Here is a 22,824-nt window from a genome sequence, read left to right as displayed (position 1 = left end):
CTTACACTGTTATAGATTTAAGAATTTGTAAGTATTTTTTTTGCTGTAGAGAAATAATTAGAAACATTTTAGAAATTGTTGGCTAGAGAGTTTTACCTTTACCATTTTTTTCATGCACTGTGACAAAAATGACCTGTGTTGTATTTCTGTAATGTACAGCATCTGGTTTACAGCCTTAGGTAAGCATGTGCACAGCAGAAACTTGCCATCAACATTTATTTTTAAAAATAACAACATTGTGCAATATGTGAAACAATCTTTGTGTGGAAAAGAAAGAGTAGAACATGTACATCGGGCGGTTCAGCATTACAGCAGCATTTATCACTGTTTCAGAAAAGCAGTGGTGGAAGAAGTATTCAGGTCCCTTACTTAAGTTAAAGTATTAATTTCATACTGTGTAATTACTCCACTACAAGTAAAAGTCCTGCATCAAAATGTACTGTAAGTATAAAGCTAAACGTGTACAGTGTTTGAATGTAACTAAGTGCATTTACTCAAGTACTGTACTTAAGTACAATTTTGAGGTACTTGTACTTTACGTGAGTATTTCCATTTTGTGTAACTTTATACTTCTACTCCACTACATTTAGCTGACAGCTTTAGTTACTTTTCAGGTTGAGATTTACCATAAAAAACATGATGCTTTGTCTTTTTTATTTAACCTCATATAAATATATTTAGTACGGTAGTTAAAATGCTGCTTGCATAAATGCATCAATAATAATAATACAATAATATATTTGGATAATATATAACAGTCTGATTGGGTCCATTCTGCTTAAAGAGTACTTTTACTTTTGATACTTTAACTCTTGGTGAGTCTTGAGCTATTTTGTCCATTTTTGAATCCTTTTCATGTCTTTTCGTGTCTTTGAAAGTCTTTTTGTGTCTTTTTTGGTCATGTTGTGTCTTTTTTTGTCCTTTTGTGTTTTCTGTGTTTTTTTTGTCATTCTGTCTTCTCATTTTGTGTCTTTTTTGGTCATTTTATGTCATTTTTGTCTTTTTTGGTCATTTTGTGTCTTTTTTCGTCATTTTGTGTCTTTTTTGGTTATTCTGTGTCTTTTTTGATCATTTTGTATCTTTTTTGTCATTTTGTGTCTTTTTTTAGTCCTTTAGTCCAATATAAAATGTGATTTTGAATCTTTTTTTACTTTAAAAACACTATCATGCTCAATAAAGAATTTTAAATGTTGCAAATGTGAACAAAGGTTGCCCATGAAAGAGGGTTACATCCAGTTCTATCATTTTATACTAAATATATTTGATCTTGTCTCCAGTTTTACTTGGTATATCATCATCAAACTGAAACTGGCCTCATGGAGTTTACAGCCAGAACTTTAGAGTTCGCTGCTTTGTTTTCTAGTCTGGATGTGATGAAGAAGTCTGAATGCTTTGGTGCTTTTGGAGACTCCAGAGAGTTTAGATGGAACTTCCACAACCAGCCTGGTAGGGGGCGCTAATGCACCTTAAACTCTAGATGCCTTCCCCGTTCAAACCATGAAGAAGAGGAAGAAGAGGAAGTAGAAGACGAAGAGAAGAGAAGACGAAGGAAAGAAAAGAAACAGAAGAAGCCCGTCGTCTGTCCAGACATGTCTACTGCATACAAAAACAGGTGGGACACATCTTAATATTTATTACTGCATGTGGACAGTCAGAAAATGGCGCTAAAACATCTTCTGTTATCGCAGCCTAATTGCAACAAACTGATATTAAGTTTAGTGTTGAGCTAACAGCAGCAGCAGAGCTAATCAAAAACAAGCTCAGTTAAGGCTTTCGGCATTAAATTCATACATGCAGTAAGACTTCACATGTCATGTCAGAAACAGCCAGCCTCTGATGTGCTGTAAAAGTGATGTAAAACATCAACTAAATCTTATATTTGTGTGTTAAACGTTAGGCTAGCTGACTCATTAGCACATCAGCTGACACATCACGCTTCCTTTAGCGCAGCTGCTATCATCCAACGATCCTCTGCTGCTGACAGGAGGAAACATGTCACTCAGTGACAGTTAAATAATGCTGCTTAGCTAAGGAAAAAAATAAGTAAATTGTAATACTTCATAGCACAGCAAACTGCAGACTCATATGAGGATAATAAACGTTACAAGACAAGGTTTCTGCTGGTAGTTATATACAGTCATGGAAAAAATGATTAGACCAGCCTTGTTTTCTTAAGTTTCTTGTTCATTTTAACCCTCTGGAGTCTCCAAAAGCTCCAAAGCATTCAGACTTCTTCATCACATCCAGACTAGAAAACAAAGCAGCGTGGAGCCCTACTGTACATTTACCTCTAAAGTTCTGGCTGTAAACTCCATGAGGCCAGTTTCAGTTTGATGATGATAGACCAAGTAAAACTGGAGACAAGCTCAAATAGATTTAGTATAAAATGATAGAACTGGATGTAAACCTCTTTTATGTTATATTTGCAACCTTTGTTTACATTTGCAACATTTAAAATTCTTTATTGAGCATGATAGTGTTTTAAAAGTAAAAAAAAGATTCAAAGTGACATTTTATGTTGGACTAAAGGACTAAAAAAGACACAAAATGATTGAAAAAAGACACAAAATGACCAAAAAAAGACACAAAATGACCAAAAAAAGACACAATATGACCAAAAAAAAGACACAACATGACCAAAGAAGACACAAAATGACCAAAGAAGACACAAAATGACCAAAAAAAGCCAAAATAGCCCAAGACTCCATAGAGTTAATATGGAAATGTTGGCCTCTGAAAAGTATGTCCATCTATATGACTCAATACTTGGTTGGGAGGCCATGAGGTGGCCATGAGGCCAGTTTCAGTTTGATGATGATATACCAAGTAAAACTGGAGACAAGGTCAAATATATTTAGTATAAAATGATAGAACTGGATGTAACTCTCTTATATGTTATATTTGCAACATTTAAAATGTATTTTTAACTTTATTGAGCAGTAGAGCAGATAGTGTTTTGAAAGTAAAAAATATTATAAAAAATATTTATTTAGGACTAAAAACATACACAAAATTACCAAAAAAAGACACAAAATAACTAAAAAAGAGACACAAAAAGACACAAAATGACTAAAAAATACACAAAATTACCAAAATTGTTACGCTAAACAAACAAGACTCAAATAAAATGGTCACACTAGAATAAAATCCAGAGTTGGATGACAGGATCACACACAATCACAAGATCACATTTATGTTGGTTTTTATTTGTTTTTATTTGGTTCAAAATGTTGATCCACTAAGTCAGAATAAAAAATAAATAATTATTAGGTCATATAGGTGAGGTTGTGCTGGGAAAAAAAAATACCAACATGGAATTTAAACACTTTTTAAGTGGTGTATACAGGCAGGATGAGAAGGATTAAAAAATGGACACTAAAGGTACATTTGTTTGGACAAATATAATGATAATATAAAAAAAAAACTCATAGGAGTTTAATTTACGAGCTGATATCTAGACATTTTTCCATGGTTTTCTTAATAATAATCAAAATCATCACCAAGAAAACCATGAGAAATGTCTAGATATCAGCTCTGACATTAAACTCTTATCAACTTTTTCTGTTGTTATCATTATTTTTGTCTAAACTAAACTAATCACCTCCTGTTTCTTTCTTTATACTTTATATTTATCGTCTCGTCATCTTGGTTCTTTTTTCAGAATACAGGAATTCAAAGTGACATTGAGTGAAGAAAACATCAACTTAAAGACACTGAGGGAGCTGTGCTTCAATGGTAATCTTCACACCTTGATTTTTTGTTGTTGTGCTGATAAACATTAGTGTTGTATCTGATCTTCCTGTTCTTTATTTAACACAGGAATCCCATTTGAAGGAGGCATACGAGCACTTTGCTGGAAAGTAAGTTGTGTTGTTTTCGTTAACTTTTGAGCATGACCCATTTGGCTTCATGCAAGAAAAACTACTATTATCCTAAACTAGGGATGCACATTTTGACTTTTTTTTTCTCCTTCTGAGCAAAAGTTAACCCTTGTTAGCCGATCATTAACAGTTAACAAGCAGGCAAAGTCCTAGTTCACCGTCCAGGAGATTTGAGTCTTGGAAATCTGTCCACCGAATGTAAAATTCGGTGGACAGCTGCAAAGTTTCACTACTAGTTTAATGGTAAAATGGTTAATTATTAACATTCCTACCTTGAAATCCTTTTTTGCTGAGGTTTGCTCTTATAAGTGTTCCAAGTGATATTGGGCAACCCCTCTTAGGTGCACTAATCTACTTAACTAAACTGCTTATATATATATATATATATATATATATATATATATATATATATATATATATATATATATATATTCCATTTTTAAATATTTTTCTGCTCATGCATCTAGTGTTACAAAATCTTCTCTTTTATTTATTTATTTGCTATTTTTTATTAGTCTCTATATGTACGTATATTTATCATGCTTTTCTTTTTAATTATTATTTATTATTTTATCTAGCTTTATTACTTTTTATTACTATTTTTTATTATTATTATTATTATTTACTTTTGTTTTTATTTTATCTTACCTTACTTTATTTTTATTTATTTGATCTAATTAATTTCTAAGCTGCCTCCAGTGTTTCCTCACTGCTCCACGTTGAGATGGAGCTTCCTCAGTTTGTGCTTTGTTTTAATTGGTGGCTCCAAATTGCCCGTAGGAGTGAATGAGAGCGTGATTGTCTGTCTCTATGTGTCAGCCCTGTGATAGTCTGGAGACCTGTCCAGGGTGTAGATCACCTCCAGCCCCCCTCAACCCCAGCATGTAAATGTAAATGACTGTTGTTGGGGCTCTGTTGACATTTTAAAAATGGTCTAACAGTTGATGGTCTAACAATGGCGTTTACATCCAGCAGCGTTGCCTGTGGCTGCATCACGGTTGAGTAACTGGATTGTTTGCTCTCTTTTCAGATCCTTCTGAATTATCTACCTTCCGATCAGACACTATGGGAGTCTTTCCTCAAAAAGCAGAGGTAAGCAGAACATGTTATAACTTAATCAAAGAACATGTACATTTGATTAGGAGATCCTTATTTTTGTGTGTGTCACTAGGCATTAGTAACCACAAAATCAGCTGCTATCAATCAGCACAGCTTATGACATTAGTTTATGTTGTTAGCTGGCTAAAAAAGAACATTTCAGCTGTGACTCAGCAGGCCTGGTGCTGTTTGTTGTGGTGGTCTCTATTGGTGAAGATACTGCCTTTACTATTGTTTCCTCCATTCCCTTCCCTCTAATTCTGTTTTCACCCTGTTTTTCATTGTGTCTTTATACAGTCATGGAAAAAAAAGTTAGACCAGCCTTGTTTTCTTCAATTCTTGTTCGTTTTAATGTCTGGTACAACTAAAGGTACATTTGTTTGGACGAATATAATGATAACAACAAAAATAGCTGATAAGAGTTAAATTACATTACATTTACATTTTCCATGGTTTCTTCATAATGACTTTGGTTGTTATCAAAAAAAAAACAAGGAAAATGTTTATATATCAGCTCTTAAATTAAACTCTTGTGAGCAATTTTCGTAATTAAGTATAAACTAAAATTATAAGCAAATAAACATAAAAAATATATAATAAAGTAATAATTTACAATATAAACAAGTATAAATATAAAACGTATTAATAATGAAAACAAAAATGTAATAAAAACTTTAGGAACATTATATACAATGTACAGTGTTTATAGTGATTCATCAACCGATTGTCTTGGCAGTACTTTTAATGAGTGTCTGTGTAATTTATTTGAAGTATTAAAATAACTCTCCGTACATTTTTGTTACCACCGCTTTTTATCAATTCTGTCCCCTGTGTCTTACAGGGAGGTTTACTCTCAGTTCCTAAAAGAAATGATCATCCAGCCTGGCATTGCCAAAGCCAACTTTGGCCTTTCCAGAGAAGATGTGACCATGGAGGACCATGTGAGTCTCTCTTGTTCTGCTGTTTCTTCTTTTCCACAGCAGGATGAAACTTAAATGATGGCTGAGCACCTGGGCTTGAGAACTGAACCCTGCTGCAGTAAAAGTAAAAAACTAAAAAAAAAAAAGTCAGGTGCTCAGGGATCACTGAACGAAAACTTCCTTTTAGCTGCTTTAATGTGTTCTCATTGTGCCTATATATACTACTGTACTATATATTTAGGGGTGGGCGATATGGCTTTAAAATAATATCACAATATTTCTTGGTATTTTTGCAGTTACAATATTCTTGAAGATATGACAAAATACTGAAAAATATATAGGAAATGTTTCAATTATTTTCAAGTCTCCTATAAATAAAAATCAGCCACCAGGTGCTCAGGGATCACTAAATGAAAAGTTCCTTGTAGCTGCTTTAATGTTTCCTCCTGATATGTTTCCAGCCTCTAAATCCAAACCCCGACAGCCGGTGGAATAACTACTTTAAAGATAATGAAATTCTACTACAAATCGACAAAGATGTAAGGTAGGACCTCCACAAAACTATTCCAGATCTGTTCTAGATGTATCAGTTTGTTCTCAATAGGATGTAGGACGCAGCCATTCTTTAACACACAAGGTAAAATACAACCGGTGTGTTTTTGTCGTATCTGCAGACGGCTGTACCCAGACATGGCCTTCTTCCAGCGTCCTACAGATTATCCTTGTCAACTCATCCTGGACCCTCAGAACGATTACGAGACGCTGCGTCGACGAGTTGAGCAAACCACCCTGAAAGCTCAGACTGTAAACCGCAACCGCAGTGGAGTCACCAACGTAAGTGACTGTTAATTAAACTGTCTCTAACCTGCAAAACAGCAAATGGCACAGCTCCCGCCTACCTGAACTGCTTCATTTAGGTCCTCACACCCGCTACACTCATCCTCAGGGCCTCAAGCACATTTTTTAGGACGATATATTTTCCCAGAAATAAACAATAAACGATAGTATTGTTGTATTGATGTTGTTTTAGCTTTATAACGATATTAAAACATAAAAAGTAAATCCTCTTCCACAGCATAGATTTTTTTAAATCTTGAGAATATTTAACATTGGAACTCGAATGTGGAAAATAATAATATTAATAGTAATAATGCAATTTTAATATTTTATTATTAAAATAACATCTAAACAGCTGGAATGGCCGCTTGGGAAATATAGTTTTTTTTCCGGCAAATCATTCTGCCTGTCAAACATTTGCAGCATAACTTTAAACACAACACTAAAAGCACAAAAAGTCAATATATTGAGTCCAGAAAAAATTATTGTGTCTATTTTTATATATCGAACGATAAGTTGATATAGTGATTATCGTGGCAGGCCTAAGTATAAACTAAAAATACCGGGGAACTACTTTTCTGTAGTTCCCCGGAGGAGTAACAAGTTAACAAACTCCATCTGATCTGCACAGTCCCCCTGGTACAGACTAGAGATGGGCGTTTGTAAGAAACCTGCCAACTCGACTATCTATGTCTACGTTAACGATCAATTAATTGTTTAATCACTGCATGCATACATGGGCAAAATAAGATGTATATAGAGTAGTATGCAAAAGCCTGTTTTGATAACGGACGCTTTTATTTTGAAAGGACAAAAAGAGACTTGATCCTGTCGATCGTTAAATTAAATCAACTGAGATTAAACTGTAAAGATAACGTCAAGGAGTTCAATGTTTTATGTTTTAGCCCTCGAAGAGGCATGAGGTTAGTTTTCACAGTAATCTTCATATTAAGATGTATTTTGTGTTTAAATAAGTTTTGGATCAAATTAAACTCAGTAACTCATGCTAGCAAGGTTTGATACAGTATACTGATACAAAGTCAGAGATAAAATTAAAAATTAAAAAAATACACAGATCGATTTTAATTCACATGATTGACCAAATTCCTAACGACCATTAATTGATCATCATTTAATTATTCCCATCCCCAGTGTGACCAAACTGTTTGGCCATGACCAAGTGAAAAGGAGAGTCTGAAACAGACTATGGTGCATTTTGTTTGTGGTGTGAAAGAAAACAGACAAACCACTGAATTTTCTAAAATTAGAAATGTGATTTAAGCATGAGTTTAAAAGAGGAACTACTACTTGAATATCTTTGTGTAAAACAAACTCTGCTGCTTTATAATATACAGTTTTTGCAGGCAATGCCAACGCTTTATGGTTAAACTGAATGTGCTCTCCCAGGTCAGCTCCCCTGGAAAGGAGTTGAATCTGTATCCATCAAACGAGTATGAGGTGCTGCCTAATGGAAGTGAAGCCCACTGGGAGGTGGTGGAGAGGATCCTCTTCATCTACGCCAAGCTCAACCCTGGGATCGCCTACGTGCAGGGCATGAACGAGATAGTTGGACCAATTTACTACACCTTCGCCACTGACCCCAACAGCCAGTGGAAAGGTCGGTGTCATTTGAATATTTGAGATTTTTCACGCACAGGAGATACACATGAGCATGTTGTGATCCCGGTCTTCTTATTTTTCCAGAGCACGCCGAAGCAGATACATTCTTCTGTTTCACCAACCTGATGTCAGAGAACAGAGACAACTTCATCAAGAGCCTGGACGACTCTCAGTGCGGCATCACCTACAAGATGGAGAGTGTTTACTCCATGCTCAAAGACAAGGACCTGGAGCTCTATCTCAAGCTGGTACGGTCAAGGCTGCGGCTTTTAGGGAGCTACAGGCATGTTTTTAACTGCTTTCTAGTCGGGATGCCACATGAAGGAAACTTTCAAATCAAATCAAATCAAATCAAAATTACTTTATTCATCCCAGAGGGTAAATTCAGTTAGTCTGGTAGAATCTCTGTTAGAATGAGACAGCCTGATGGCTGTAGGAGAGAAGGATCTTTTGAATCTCTCCGTCCTGCAACAGAGAGAGAGGAGCCGTCCTCTGCTGTTTTTTTGGTCCATAAAGGTTTTGTGTAGCAGATGATCTGGGTATTTCAGGATGTCCTGGAACATGTTGACAGGTCATCTCTCCACCACCTCCTCCAGTGTGTCCAACCTGGCTCCAACCACAGAACCAGCTCTTTAGACCAGTCTGTCCAACCGCCTTCATCTCTGTGTGTGATGCTGCCTCCCCAGCAGACTGCAGCATAAAACAACACACTACCACCACAGACTGATAAAACATCTGCAGCATCTTACTACAGATGTCCAGAGATCTGAGCTTCAAGAAGAAAAAGAGGCGGCTCCGCCCCTTTTTGTAGAGAGCGTCTGTGTTTAGGGACCAGTCCAACTTATTATCCAGGTAAACACCTAGATACTTAGAACTTGGCACCACCTCCATGTCCACCCCACAGGTATTCACTGGCTGAAGAGGGGGCTTCCAACCGGTTAATAAACTTTGACTTTGATGTAATCGAGATCAGGGTTCTATTACCTGAAACTGGTCATTGGTATCTATGTGGGGGCGATTGATGTAAAATAGTAGGTCACAGATGCATATATTTTTATTACTTATTGAGTTAAATATTTGGTCCTTTTGTTTGCTGTGGTGATTCCAGATGGTGGTTAGCAAACCACAGGGAAACTAGCCATCCTTTATGTTCATAAAAATAGAAAAAGAAAGCTTTATTCAGTACCATATAGTGAGACTTCCACCTCATTTCGGGGGGAAAGATGCAGCTTCAACTGAGTCAGGTGATTACAAGCTTTTGGTCGAAGTCAACGCTGGTAACTGGACTGACTGCTTGGAGTGTGTGAGGAGGGTTTTGCCAAGGGTGAGTTGGAGTCTTCCATGAGTGCTAGCTGGCTGCAGCTGAGGCTGGCAGCTCACCATGAGGAAGTTCTGTTTGGGTGATCAGTCAGTCCATTATCACTGATGTGGCCCCCAATTTTGGTGCTCTGCATATTTGTCATGGGACCAGAGCTAAAGGAGGTGCTCTCAATTGTTATCAAGGGACCAAAACTAGTGTTCTCGAAGTCTTTCACTTTTCCAGGGCCCAAATAAAGGTGCCTCCAGTGAAAATTGTGAAGTTTCATCTGTCAGACAAATAGAGTACAGTGCATTTTGTGGAAATGATAATGAGAATCCATGTGATGTGGCCCCCAGTTTGAGTGCTTTCTGTAACTTGTGGAAACGCTTGCTGGCCCTGAGCCAGTAGTTTTCTTTTCTCATGCTGAAGATGTATTCAATAAGCACATCAGTCTGACCACAAAGGGATGCAAACTGGCGATTTTACAGCTGGTATTGCTGTTGGTACAGTTTTGGTTGTGACATGTGCAAGCATTTCAGCGCCGAATTCTCTCTCACCGCCTCTTCTTTTGCCTCTGGGGGTTGATGCGCTGACACACCTTGGCCCAACACACTTGCATTTCCCCCAAGGGAGCCAATTCATCCAGTTCTGGAGAGGGTGTGTCGGCAGTGGCCGCAGGGAAAGTTTCAGGCCACGCCCTCTCAAATGGTGTTCATCCATAACAAAAAAAGGCCCCAGAGGGATTTACGGGACTCCGGAGGTGAAGTTTTTTTTTTTTTTATCATTGCGTAATCGATTAGCGACAGTTTAGATCAAGATGTCACATTTGCTACTTTGCCGGCTTTTAAAAATGCAGCGTGTTGTGGCGTCGAGTACTACGTCACAAGCCGCTTAGCGGTCTATCCAGTCAGCAACCAGGCTTTTTTCAGGGGAGAAAAACGGCCGGTCAAACAGCCACTAGGGACGGCTCACATTCAAATTAGGGGCGTTTCGGCGAGGGAGACCCGCCTCATTCCAGGTAATCGACTATAGTGGAAACGCACCTCATGAGGAAGTTCTGTTTGGGTCATCAGTCAGTCCGTTCACACGAATGTGGCCCCCAATGTTGGTGCTCATAACTCTCTCCCATATCACGGGACCAAAGCTAGTTTTTCCAGTGTTTTTCACTGTCCAAGAGCCCCACTAAAGGTGTCTTTAGCCATTTCTTTTCCATGTTGGCACGCGCCTCTGGGGGTTGATGCGCTGGCTGTCACACCTTGGCCCAACACACTTGTATGCATTTCCCCAAGGGGAACCGATTCTTCCAGTTCTGGAGAGGGTGTGTCAGCAGTTTCTGCTCCCAATTCTGGTTGTAGCGGCAATCTGTCCAACAATCTTATTTACTGCCACTATTAAGCAAAACCATCAGCAATAAGTTTGACTGGTAATGAATCTTCTGACCAGGTAACTGTTCAAAAATCTTTACTTGAAAAAGCAAAAACAAAGTTACAAGATTCAATCATGAAAGTACCGTCAAAAAACTATGTTGCTCTTTAGGCTGCTTAATCATAACTTACGCCCAAGCGGCTGTGACATCACAAACAATCAATCTAAAGGAGCATTTCAACATTTTTCAGTTAACTGTTGAACACTGGTAGCCCCCTGGTGGCTGGCGCAATCTGAGAATATCAGTCTGCATGGAGCACGGCCCTGGCAGCTCTCTCTGCAGGGTGTCCTCTCTCAGACAGGAGAAGTGGTTCCTCCATGCCAGGGACTATGGGAGTGGCACCAGTAATATACAGTGCAAGGTTATCATCTACTGGAGGCATCCATGCCTGTAAATGGCAGTGCTCTTTTAACGCTGTCTTGTCACTGTATAGCGGTCTCTCCTTGTCTTCAATGAGGTCATATTGGCTTTTATGAATTGATGTCGAGCATGGATCCTCGACTCCCAACACGTGCTTTGACTTGTCAATGCGAGTGTGGTCAGCAACCTTCATGCATTGTCTATGCCAACCCTTTTTGAACCTGGTTCTCTTTGAGTGGCTCCAGCGTTAGGTAATACCTGCCTAGACACCATCCCAGCAGCAGGTACTTCTGTGGCCTTGGAGCTCTACAGCTTATGTCCCCTCCTTCTGCGTATATGTGACCAGTTGTTTGTCTGTTTCCCCAATCCGGACAAGGGAAAAGGACTGTCTAAACAGTAGCTTCCCAACTGGATTGTGGAGGCTATCTCCCTGGCTTACAGCAGCAGCAGGGCTGCGATACCCCACACTGTGTGGGTCCATTTAACCAGGGGCATGGCAGCTTTGTGGGCTGTGTTTCAGAGGGATGTCTGTAGAAACACCAGTGCTGGGGCCCACTGGTCAACACCGCACACATCTGTCCACTGTTCGTTTTGACGTGACAGACCTCCTGTAGCTCGTTCTGTCCTTTCTGCTGCAGCCGCAACCACCCAAACCAAAACACTCTGTGACCTGTAATACAAATCTTCTGTTATTTCTGACTTAGCTGTATACAGGTAAGCTATTTTTGAAGTTTGCAATTGGTGAGAGTAGAAAGAGAAGGAGGCACAGTCTGAGCATGTGAAAGGACAGGCTTGTGTCTTTTTTTTAAGCAGCAGAGATGTGATCAAGGCTCTTTTCCTCTACTTTTTTCTGTCCACGCAGGAAGAGCAGAACATCAAACCCCAGTATTTCACATTCCGGTGGCTGACCCTGTTGTTATCTCAGGAGTTCCTCCTGCCAGATGTCATCCGTATCTGGGACACCCTGTTTTCTGACCAGGACAGATTCCACTTCCTCATCCTGGTCTGCTGTGCCATGCTCATGTGAGACTTTGACATTTCGCTCCCTGTAACTCCTGATTGTTGGTTTCCTTCATGTGAATCACGCTTTCTGTCGACTTCTCCTGTTAACAGACTAATCCGAGAGAACCTCCTGGCAGGAGACTTCACGGTGAATATGAGATTACTACAGGTAAGGCTTTTATATAATACAATGTAGGGCTGGGCGATATGGCCAAAAATCGATGTATTTTTTCATATCGTCCGATCTCCATTATGAGATTAGTTCAATATATTATTAACATACAAAGTAAATAACAAAGCAAATTAAATAAGATGAACATAGAAAAAATCTTCAAATTCAGTAATAACTTGTTTCTCTATAAGTTTTCATATGTCCCACGCCCTTGAACGCACCATAGCCCGTCCAACACTATTGAATGCACCATACCTGTGTGTGAATTGCCGTGCTGTGACTGTTAGTTTTCTACATTTACGTTTAGTCATTTAGCAGATGCTTTTATCCAAAGCGACTTACAGTAAAGGGAAACAATTGAAGTATGAGCCGTTAGTGCAGCAATAAATGCTAGTGACAAATTTTGAAGGAGTAGAATTGTCGTGTAGTACTACGAGAGAAGGCACTCTCCGAAGAGCTGGGTCTTCAGGAGTTCTTTTCTCTCGATACAGTGGCGGATAGATTGTAATTTACTTTTCTCTTTCCCAACATTCACCTGTTCCTCCTGGTTTATTGATCCAAGTCATGGCTGACATCTATTTCTCTGGCCTCAGCTCCGCATTTAGCTCCACGTTCGGTATTTCTGTTTACTTCTCCGGCAACTTACAAACAGACGTGGAGCAGGAAAAGGTCGACTCTGATTGGCTGTTGTCACGCACATTTCTGACATGTTTGATCGAGTAAATATGCTCACAGCTGATCGCCGTAATCGACCTGAAATTTCTCGCAATCACTAATTGCGATCATATAATCGCCCGGGCCTAACACAACCTGAAACATGAATACCCCAAACCTTAATATTTGAACATATGGTGCAGATGAATGTCTTACCAGAACTGATTCACTCAGTGATTTTTTCTTTTTTCTTTTTCAGGATTATCCCATCTCAGATGTCCACACCATCCTGACTAAGGCCAAAGATCTGCGGGATAACTCCTAACCTGTCCACTTCTTCTTCTTCTTCTTCAGCCTTCCTGCTCAGATGTGATTGGTGAGAGTTTAACCCTTACAAAACATTGTCATGTCAAACATGTATCGTGGAAGGAGTCGTTCGATGAAGACTTTGGACAGGTGTGTTGGTAAAAACCCAGCACTCTGCTCACTTTTTAACTCAATGTTTGATGATTGCTCGCTGGGGACTGCCTTGAAACTTTTGAGGACAAGCTGAAACTTTTTCTTTCTTGAAGTGAGGAGGAGAAGATGCCACTTCATTTTTGATGCATTGTTGGAAAAGGCCACCTTGGTACATGGCCCTCCTCCTCCTCTCACAGCCATCTCTCCCATGGAGACTAACGATGATTGCACTGCACATCTGAGGGAGAGGGAGCCAGAATTAGTCCTACACTACACATTTTAGTTCGTCATTACCAGAAATGTTAAACAACAGAGCCACTGCAACATGTATGTAGATAGATCCAGCAAAGGTTTCATCGGGTTCAGCAATAGTGCATGTTTGTCTTTTAAGTTGTTTTTTTTTTTTTTAGAAGTTAAACATTTTTTATGAACGACACATATTTGCCTTACCTATTTAATTATGTGAAGCAGGAACAGTATTTCCAGGTACATTTGTTGTCTGGAAAAACATAATTATGAAGAGACAGGTTTGGCCTATTGAATTTTTTATTTGTAACACAAATCATTCTTTCTTGAGCATTACGTCTCAACAAGCCTCATGTGATGAATGTCCTTGTAAAGTCATTTTACTTTGACGGAACAAAGTAAGAACCTTCAGATGGAATTATGTTGGTGCTCTTCACACTGAACATTATTTGCTGAGCTTTTTCCCCCAATTATCAATATGGTAGCTTCATTACAATACTCTAGAGCCAGTGATTGGGACTAGCCAGTTTGTACACTATTTTCATAGAATGTATATATTTTAAAAGGTTAGCTCTGAGTTGGAATCCTGCTGGTTTCTACAGTAATTACGTTGGATATTGTTTAAAATGTACCAATATTGGTGCAGTCTGATACCGTACCAGAACATTAACGAACAATGTTTTTCAATAATTACAAAAGAATAATTACAAAATTCTGAAATCTTCAAAGATGTTTACACAAGCAGCCGTCTAAGACATGTGCCCATTCATTGCCACATGTTGATGCCTGATACTTTTCAATCCTCTGTACTAGCTAGAGGTGTGAATCAGCATATCGGCCCCACGATACGATTTTCTCCTGATACTTGAGTCACAATACGATATTATTGTGATTTTAAGCATTTTGCAAAAAGGTGAGTATTGAGATACAATATATTGCGATTCAGTCAAGAATTGTTTTGTCCAATAAGAGAAAATTCTCAGTCTATTCATCTCAATTCAGTCTTTTTATTTCTCCACAATGAGAGTCAAACCCACAGACTGACCAACAAAGTATTCAGTCAAACTGAACTGAACTGATATCAAACATATATGGACGAAAACAACTGCAGCATTTTATCAAAAACATTTCTTTCAAAAACAACAAGCTTCACTGCTCTGAACGTTTTTTGAATGAAACATAAAAAAAGCCGCATTTTTGCAGCATTACGTCAACTTCCCAACATGATATCCTGACCCACATGGTGCCTATAGATCTCCTTTGAAGTCTCAGCTCGATATGTGAATCATTTTAATTATATATGTATGCTGCTGACCCATAACAGTCTTGGCACTGCATAAATTGGGTTGTAGGATAATCACAGCCTCATGAATACGAGAGTATTCAGAGGATGATGTTTTTTTTCAAAGTTTATTGACAAAAAGTTTCTCAGCAATTCCAATAACAAAAGTGCTTGCCATCCAAACACTGAAAAATACCTTTGGTTATTGAGACTGCCAGGATGGCTGGTGTTCCCAGATTAAACTGTACAGCCTAAGGCATCCATTGGTTCCATGGCATGCTTACCAAGGGTTAAATAAACCTCCAAAGTTTGAAAATGTCCATACCAGTTTTTTCCTCATCAAAATTTAGCCAAAGGGGTCCTTTGACCTCTCAGCTCAAGCTATGTGAATGAATTTCAGTATTCATGTATCCTGGGGTCCCTTAACAGTCTTTTTGCATAAATTTGCTATCACTGGAAAGCTTTTAAACTTTGCTTTAATCTTTTGTGGGTTAACCACAGCCTCGTGAAACTTTACTACCACAAACTAGAGACCTGGAGCATTCAGAAGATGATGGTTTTTAAAGTTCATGGACAAAAAGTTTCTAAGCAATTCCCATAACAGAAGTGCTTGCCATCCAATCACTGAAATATGCTATTTGTTTAGAAAGCTTCACATGTTGAAGGTTTTTGATCGCCAATCACAGCATGGATTGATCTATGGTGTTCCTCAAGGCCTTGGTGGTAGTTTGGAGGTATTCTTCAATACTCAAGTGGTCAAAAATGGTTCATTTTTGACAACAGTGTGGCATCAGCCAAACAAAATTGCTATAGAGCCAGATAATGTTCAGTGTTCTCACCAGCACAGTTTCACAAAGACTCTCATCTCTCTTAGGGTTTTATCTCATGGCGTGCACCGACTATATGATCCATGTGACTGGCCATGGCTTGATTGAGTCTATGAGAATATTTGAATGTAAATATGTATGTTCAAAGTGAAGTTTGCCAGTGTTGTAATATCCAGTCTTAAGGATAACCACAGGGAAATGGACACTAAGTTGTCTCAGAAATCTGTTGATGATATTATGGCCTTTTGAATCATTCGATGCATATTACTCATATGAAGGCACTCTATGTAGGTTGGTGCTGATATGCTTCCCCACGTTAATATGAACAAGAATATAACTGAAGTTCTTGCTGAGAAGGTCACTGTAACTGACTCATCTCATCTTGTATAAAGTGCAGGAATTTCACATACGAGCGTTCGTGTGAAACTGAAGTATTTCTGTAATGCATCATTTTTTATTATCTTTATATACACTCTTTAGAAATCGGATGGAGCATTAAAAAGTCTGTTTTTTCTGCTTCCAAAGATGTCTTACCACCCTAATGAAAAGACACTATTAAAATCATTAATATTGTTGAGGGTTGTGTTTGTTGAATCCCTGTTCACTTTTACCAGTTTTATTTAATCTTTTAATCGCTTTTATTTATGTCAGAAGTGCATATTCTTCTTAAGCTTATTTTGGACAAAGGGTATGGAGACGCACTGGATTCTCCAGCATTAAAAGAAATGGTTTCAGTTCTATAACTTTGTATGAAATGATCACATTCACTGAAGGTGGTTCATTCTCAAATGTTCCATAAGTTTTAATCACAGTGAGTCAAAGAGGAGGGCAGATTTGGATATGATTATGAAAAAAAGGCAACTAAAGGACCCTTTCCCCACAAATAAGACGTCGTCCTGCTCCGTGCAGAGTTTCTTTTTACTTGAAATCGACAGATAAAAATAATCAGTCCTTAACAACTTGTTCCAGTGTATTTAGCTCGTTGTCTATATCCAACCACTGAAAAAGCAAGCAAGACCAAAAAAAAAGACATTCTGCATTTGAAGGCATTTTTCTATCTATCTATCTGTTTGGTGAACATTTCGGAGAGACTGTTACTAATTGATGGCATCCACATCCTTCTCTTTTTAATGTGTATTTATTTCTATCCTAGTATGTGTGTGTGCGTGTGTGTTGGGGAGTGACGTTAACTATACTCTGTCCTATGTCAGTTATTTGCATGGTTCCAATTTTGTAAGTACATTTTGTAATGTCGCCAGTGTTAAGATTTGTAAATATGATTTTATGTTTTCAGATGTGCATTAAAAATTAAAGATGGTATACATCTCTTGCAGGCTCCGTTACTCATTTTCTGGAACATCTCATTGTTTTTGTTTGCACCTCTACATTTTCCAAAAGCAGAAATCAGAAATCCAGGATTAGTGAAAGCGAGGCTCTACCACAGAGCATCCTGGCTGATATAAGGAGGCGGGGCTAGGTCAGGTCAGGTGTGAGAGACTCAGGTAAAGTATCCACAGTGTATTTTTTTTTTTTTTTTTTTTTTTTTTCCGTTTGTTTTTGTTTCATAATTCTCTGCTTTTTTACATCATGGCCAGGGGACTACAGATGAAAACTAGCCTTCTGGCTAACTCTGGCTTTTTTAACCATGTACAATCATGTGTTTTATGAAATTGCACTGTCCCCTTTCCACTGCTGTTTTTTTGGCCCATAAAGGTTTTGTGTAGCAGATGATCTGGGTATTTCAGGATGGCCTGGAACATGTTGACAGGTCATCTCTCCACCACCTCCTCCAGTGTGTCCAACCTGGCTCCAACCACAGAACCAGCTCTTTAGACCAGTCTGTCCAACCGCCTTCATCTCTGTGTGTGATGCTGCCTCCCCAGCAGACTGCAGCATAAAACAACACACTACCACCACAGACTGATAAAACATCTGCAGCATCTTACTACACATGTCCAGAGATCTGAGCTTCCTCAATAGCAGTGTCGTCAGACGGAAGCTGATGAGGAAATGTCACAGAACATAATGTTCCAAGCAACATCCAAAAAGACAAATTACTCAAGGTGTGAATCAGTGTATCGGCCCCCAGTACGATTTTATCCTGATACTTGAGTCACGATACAATATTATTGCGATTTTAAGCATTGTGCGATATGGTGAGTATTGTGATACAATATATTGCGATTTAACTGTTTAACTGCATTTTGTGTTTACAAAATCAAATTTAATCAAGAATTGTTTTGTCCAATAAGAGAAAATTCTCAGGTTATTCATCTCACTTCAGTCTTTTTATTTCTCCACAATGAGAGTCAAACCCACAGACTGACCAACAAAGTATTCAGTCAAACTGAACTGAACTGATATCAAACATGTATGGACGACAACAACTGCAGCATTTTATCAAACTTTCACAAACAACAAGCTTCACTGCTGTCAATGTTTCTGAATGAAACATAAAAAATAGCCGAACTTTGCAGCGTTATATTCCGACATGATTCCTTAGATCTCCTAGTTTCGTATGATACCAGTATCTCCAGTATATTCCTAAAAGTGAGCCCACTACGGCCTTGGGGAAAACACTGACAGCCGGCGAAACGCCTAATATTGATACTCGGCGGCCATGAAACGATATATCGCCACGCAAAATATTGCCATACTATGCTGAATCGATTTTTTTCCCCAAACTCAAAATTAATCATAAAATCATAACCTTAAATGAAATGAATCAAAATAAAAAGCCAGGGAGGGGGGCTTTAAATCAAATATAACTCAGTGACTCTTTGTTCCACTTTCCTTTAAGACAGAAAAAACATGTTTAAGTCATTTTTAAAGACACAAAGTTTGAAGCAACTTTAAAGAAATCTACATTTGTAATAATAAAAAATACAAATAAAATGTGTTTTTTTATCTCGCACCCAACAAATAGCCCATTACAAAAAACTAAAACTAACATTAAAACTAAGCATTTTCCCCCCAAAAAAACTTAATTAAAACTAGCAAACTCACTCTAAAAAACGAATTAAAACTAACTGAATTTGAAAATAAAAATTGCCAACGAAATCACAACTAAAACTAATGAAAATCCAAAACTATTATAACCTTGGTACGTGGCTGATTTGTTACAGTACAAACAAGTAAGTTTGATTGGCAATACTATAATAATGTCTGCATATTTTTTTAAAATATATTTGGCTATTTTTCTACTTCTCTATAATATATAGTACATATACTTAAGAGATACAGGTTTTTCGAGTCCCATTATTTTCCAGAGAAGACCTCCCTACAGCTGAAATCTCAACAACTGCAATCTATGGAGCCAGCCAAGAGACAGTTTATATTTAAAAACATTTGGTTTTCAATCATTAACTTATTCCAAGAAGTATAATAATTGTGCATTTTGAAGACTTTGGCATTGAGCCAGCTAATAATGTATTAGAGTATATAATGTGTGAGTACATGCCAAAAGAAACCCCCTCTCTAATATATATTTTTTTCTTTCTTATATCATTTGAACAATTGGTTTGAGTTTGTTCACACTTAAAAGTTGTACACTTAAATACAATTTTGAGGTTGTTATCTGGCTTAATATTTTTGATCACTCACAGAATTTGTTTTTTGCTTATAATCTTGTATCTAAATTACTTGGAGTAATTTGTTTGCATATTAGGAACATACAGTATGACACTCAAAAAGCACAAATGACCTGTTGTGAGTAAGCAGTGCCACCTACTGTCTCATTAACAACAAGCCACTCAGACAGCTGTTTTTAGTCAGGGCCTGATCAGATCTTTCCTCACTCATATCATGTTTTTGGCTGATCGCCGGAGGGCAGTCCTACACACACGTCTGTATGTGACTGACTGACTGACTGACTGACTATGTGGATCAGATAAAGTGCCCTCGGGTGCCCTTAAATGGAGAAAATGTGATGCAGTGCCCCCTTGTATGAGCTTAAAATTCTGAAGAGGTGATGCAGTGCCACTGGTGCCCCACCACATGCAAATGGTATCCCTTTTCTTTTCTTTTTTTCCACCCCTGCCCTTTAGACAGCCTGAGACTGCCAGTGCTTTGGAAAATTACTTACCTGGACCCTGAGAAAAGTATTTTCTATAATTTTGCCTACAAGTAAGGATCCAAAGAATAACAACACAGTATAAACCATATTGAAACAGTTTGGCACAAACTTTATTTGCATAAAAGGATAAACGACAATTAGAACCCAATCCACCCAACCAAACCCACCTACAACCAGAGCCGGAAGAAGTATTCAGATCCTTTACTTCAGTAAAAGTACTAATACCACACTGTGAAAATACTCCACTACAAGTAAAAGTCCTGCATACAAAACGTACTTACATATCATCATCAAAATGTTCTTAAAGTATGAAAAGTAAAAGTACTCGTTATGCAGAATGAACCCACTCAGATTTATATATTCTTAATATAATATAATATTATTTGTATTGATGCATTTATGGAAGGGATGTTTGATTTTTCTCAAGGCACAGCTCATTTTAACTACTTTATATACTGTCATGAGGTTTAATTAAAAAAAAGTCTAATCCCTTTAAAATGATCATGTGTTTTATGTTAAATCTCGACCTAAAAGCACAATGTGCCTCTAAATGTAGTGGAGTAGAAGTAAAAAGTTACAATAAATGGAAATACTCAAGTCAAGTACAAGTACCTCAAAATTATAAATTGAGTAAATGTACTTAGTTACTTTCCACCACTGACTATAACTACCATTACTGCCCGTAATTGTTATAATAATGTATTAGGTTAATGGAACAGGAGTAGTTATTATAACATACTATAGGAGCAGTGGTGGAAGAAGAATTCACATCCTTTACTTCAGTAAAAGTACTAATACCTCACTACCATTCAATACATTGAATGTATGTAGATCCATGTACAGATATGAAAAAGAAAATTAATACAAATATATTTTCTAAATATATTATTACATTATTATTATTGATGCATTATGTAAGCAGTTGTCCAGATAGGGCTCATTTTAACTTTTTAATATACTGTTATGAGGTTGAATTTTTAAAAAGTCTAATCCCTTTAAATTGACCATGTTTTTTATGTTAAATCTCAACCTAAAAGTACAATATGTGCCTCTAGAAGTAAATGGAAATACTCAAGTAAAGTACAAGTACCTCAAATTGTACTTAGTAAATGTACTTAGTTACTTTCCACCACTGACTATAACTACTATTACTGCCCGTAATTGTTATAATAATGTAGTAGGTTAATGAAACAGGAGTAGTTATTATAACATACTATAGGAGCAGTGGTGGAAGAAGAATTCACATCCTTTACTTCAGTAAAAGTACTAATACCTCACTACCATTCAATACATTGAATGTATGTAGATCCATGTACAGATATGAAAAAGAAAATTAATACAAATATATTTTCTAAATATATTATTACATTATTATTATTGATGCATTATGTAAGCAGTTGTCCAGATAGGGCTCATTTTAACTTTTTAATATACTGTTATGAGGTTGAATTTTTAAAAAGTCTAATCCCTTTAAATTGACCATGTTTTTTATGTTAAATCTCAACCTAAAAGTACAATATGTGCCTCTAGAAGTAAATGGAAATACTCAAGTAAAGTACAAGTACCTCAAATTGTACTTAGTAAATGTACTTAGTTACTTTCCACCACTGACTATAACTACTATTACTACCCATAATGGTTATAATAATGTATTAGGTTAATGAAACAGGAGTAGTTATTATAACATACTATAGGAGCAGTGGTGGAAGAAGAATTCACATCCTTTACTTCAGTAAAAGTACTAATACCACACTACCATTCAATACATTGAATGTATGTAGATCCATGTACAGATATGAAAAAGAAAAATAATACAAATATATTTTCTTTATATATATTATTACATTATTATTATTGATGCATTATGTAAGCGATTGTCCAGATAGGGCTCATTTTAACTTTTTAATATACTGTTATGAAGTTGAATTTTAAAAAAGTCTAATCCCTTTAAATTGGCCATGTTTTTATGTTAAATCTCAACCTAAAAGTACAATATGTGCCTCTAGAAGTAAATGGAAATACTCAAGTAAAGTACAAGTACCTCAAATTGTACTTAGTAAATGTACTTAGTTACTTTCCACCACTGACTATAACTACTATTACTACCCATAATGGTTATAATAATGTATTAGGTTAATGAAACAGGAGTAGTTATTATAACATACTATAGGAGCAGTGCTGGAAGAAGAATTCACATCCTTTACTTCAGTAAAAGTACTAATACCACACTACCATTCAATACATTGAATGTATGTAGATCCATGTACAGATATAAAAAAGAAAAATAATACAAATATATATTCCAAATATATTATTACGTTATTATTATTATTATTATTATTATTATTGATGCATTATGTAAGCGGTTGTCCAGATAGGGCTCATTTTAACTTTTTAATATACTGTTATGAGGTTGAATTTTAAAAAAAAGTCTAATCCCTTTAAATTGACCATGTTTTTTATGTTAAATCTCAACCTAAAAGTACAATATGTGCCTCTAGAAGTAAATGGAAATACTCAAGTAAAGTACAAGTACCTCAAATTGTACTTAGTAAATGTGCTTAGTTACTTTCCACCACTGACTATAACTACTATTACTACCCATAATGGTTATAATAATGTATTAGGTTAATGAAACAGGAGTAGTTATTATAACATACTATAG

General features: G+C 37.0%; 1 protein-coding gene across 1 annotated transcript; it reads left to right on the top strand.

The window, feature by feature from the left end:
* Positions 1 to 1,515: 1,515 nt before the first annotated feature.
* On the top strand, positions 1,516 to 17,413 carry tbc1d13 (TBC1 domain family, member 13). Its single transcript, XM_059358118.1, has 12 exons — positions 1,516 to 1,612; positions 3,662 to 3,735; positions 3,820 to 3,860; positions 4,912 to 4,973; positions 5,821 to 5,920; positions 6,361 to 6,443; positions 6,574 to 6,733; positions 8,144 to 8,354; positions 8,441 to 8,604; positions 12,305 to 12,465; positions 12,556 to 12,613; positions 13,530 to 17,413. The coding sequence occupies exons 1-12, from the start codon at positions 1,590 to 1,592 to the stop codon at positions 13,593 to 13,595; spliced, it is 1,203 nt and encodes a 400-aa protein (XP_059214101.1). The 5' UTR covers positions 1,516 to 1,589; the 3' UTR covers positions 13,596 to 17,413.
* The last annotated feature ends 5,411 nt before the right edge of the window (positions 17,414 to 22,824 follow it).

Source organism: Centropristis striata, chromosome 19 (assembly GCF_030273125.1).
Source record: "Centropristis striata isolate RG_2023a ecotype Rhode Island chromosome 19, C.striata_1.0, whole genome shotgun sequence".
Classification (NCBI taxonomy): Eukaryota; Metazoa; Chordata; class Actinopteri; order Perciformes; family Serranidae; genus Centropristis; species Centropristis striata.
Note: the sequence above shows the minus strand (reverse complement) of the source record. Positions and strands in the feature narration are given on the sequence as shown.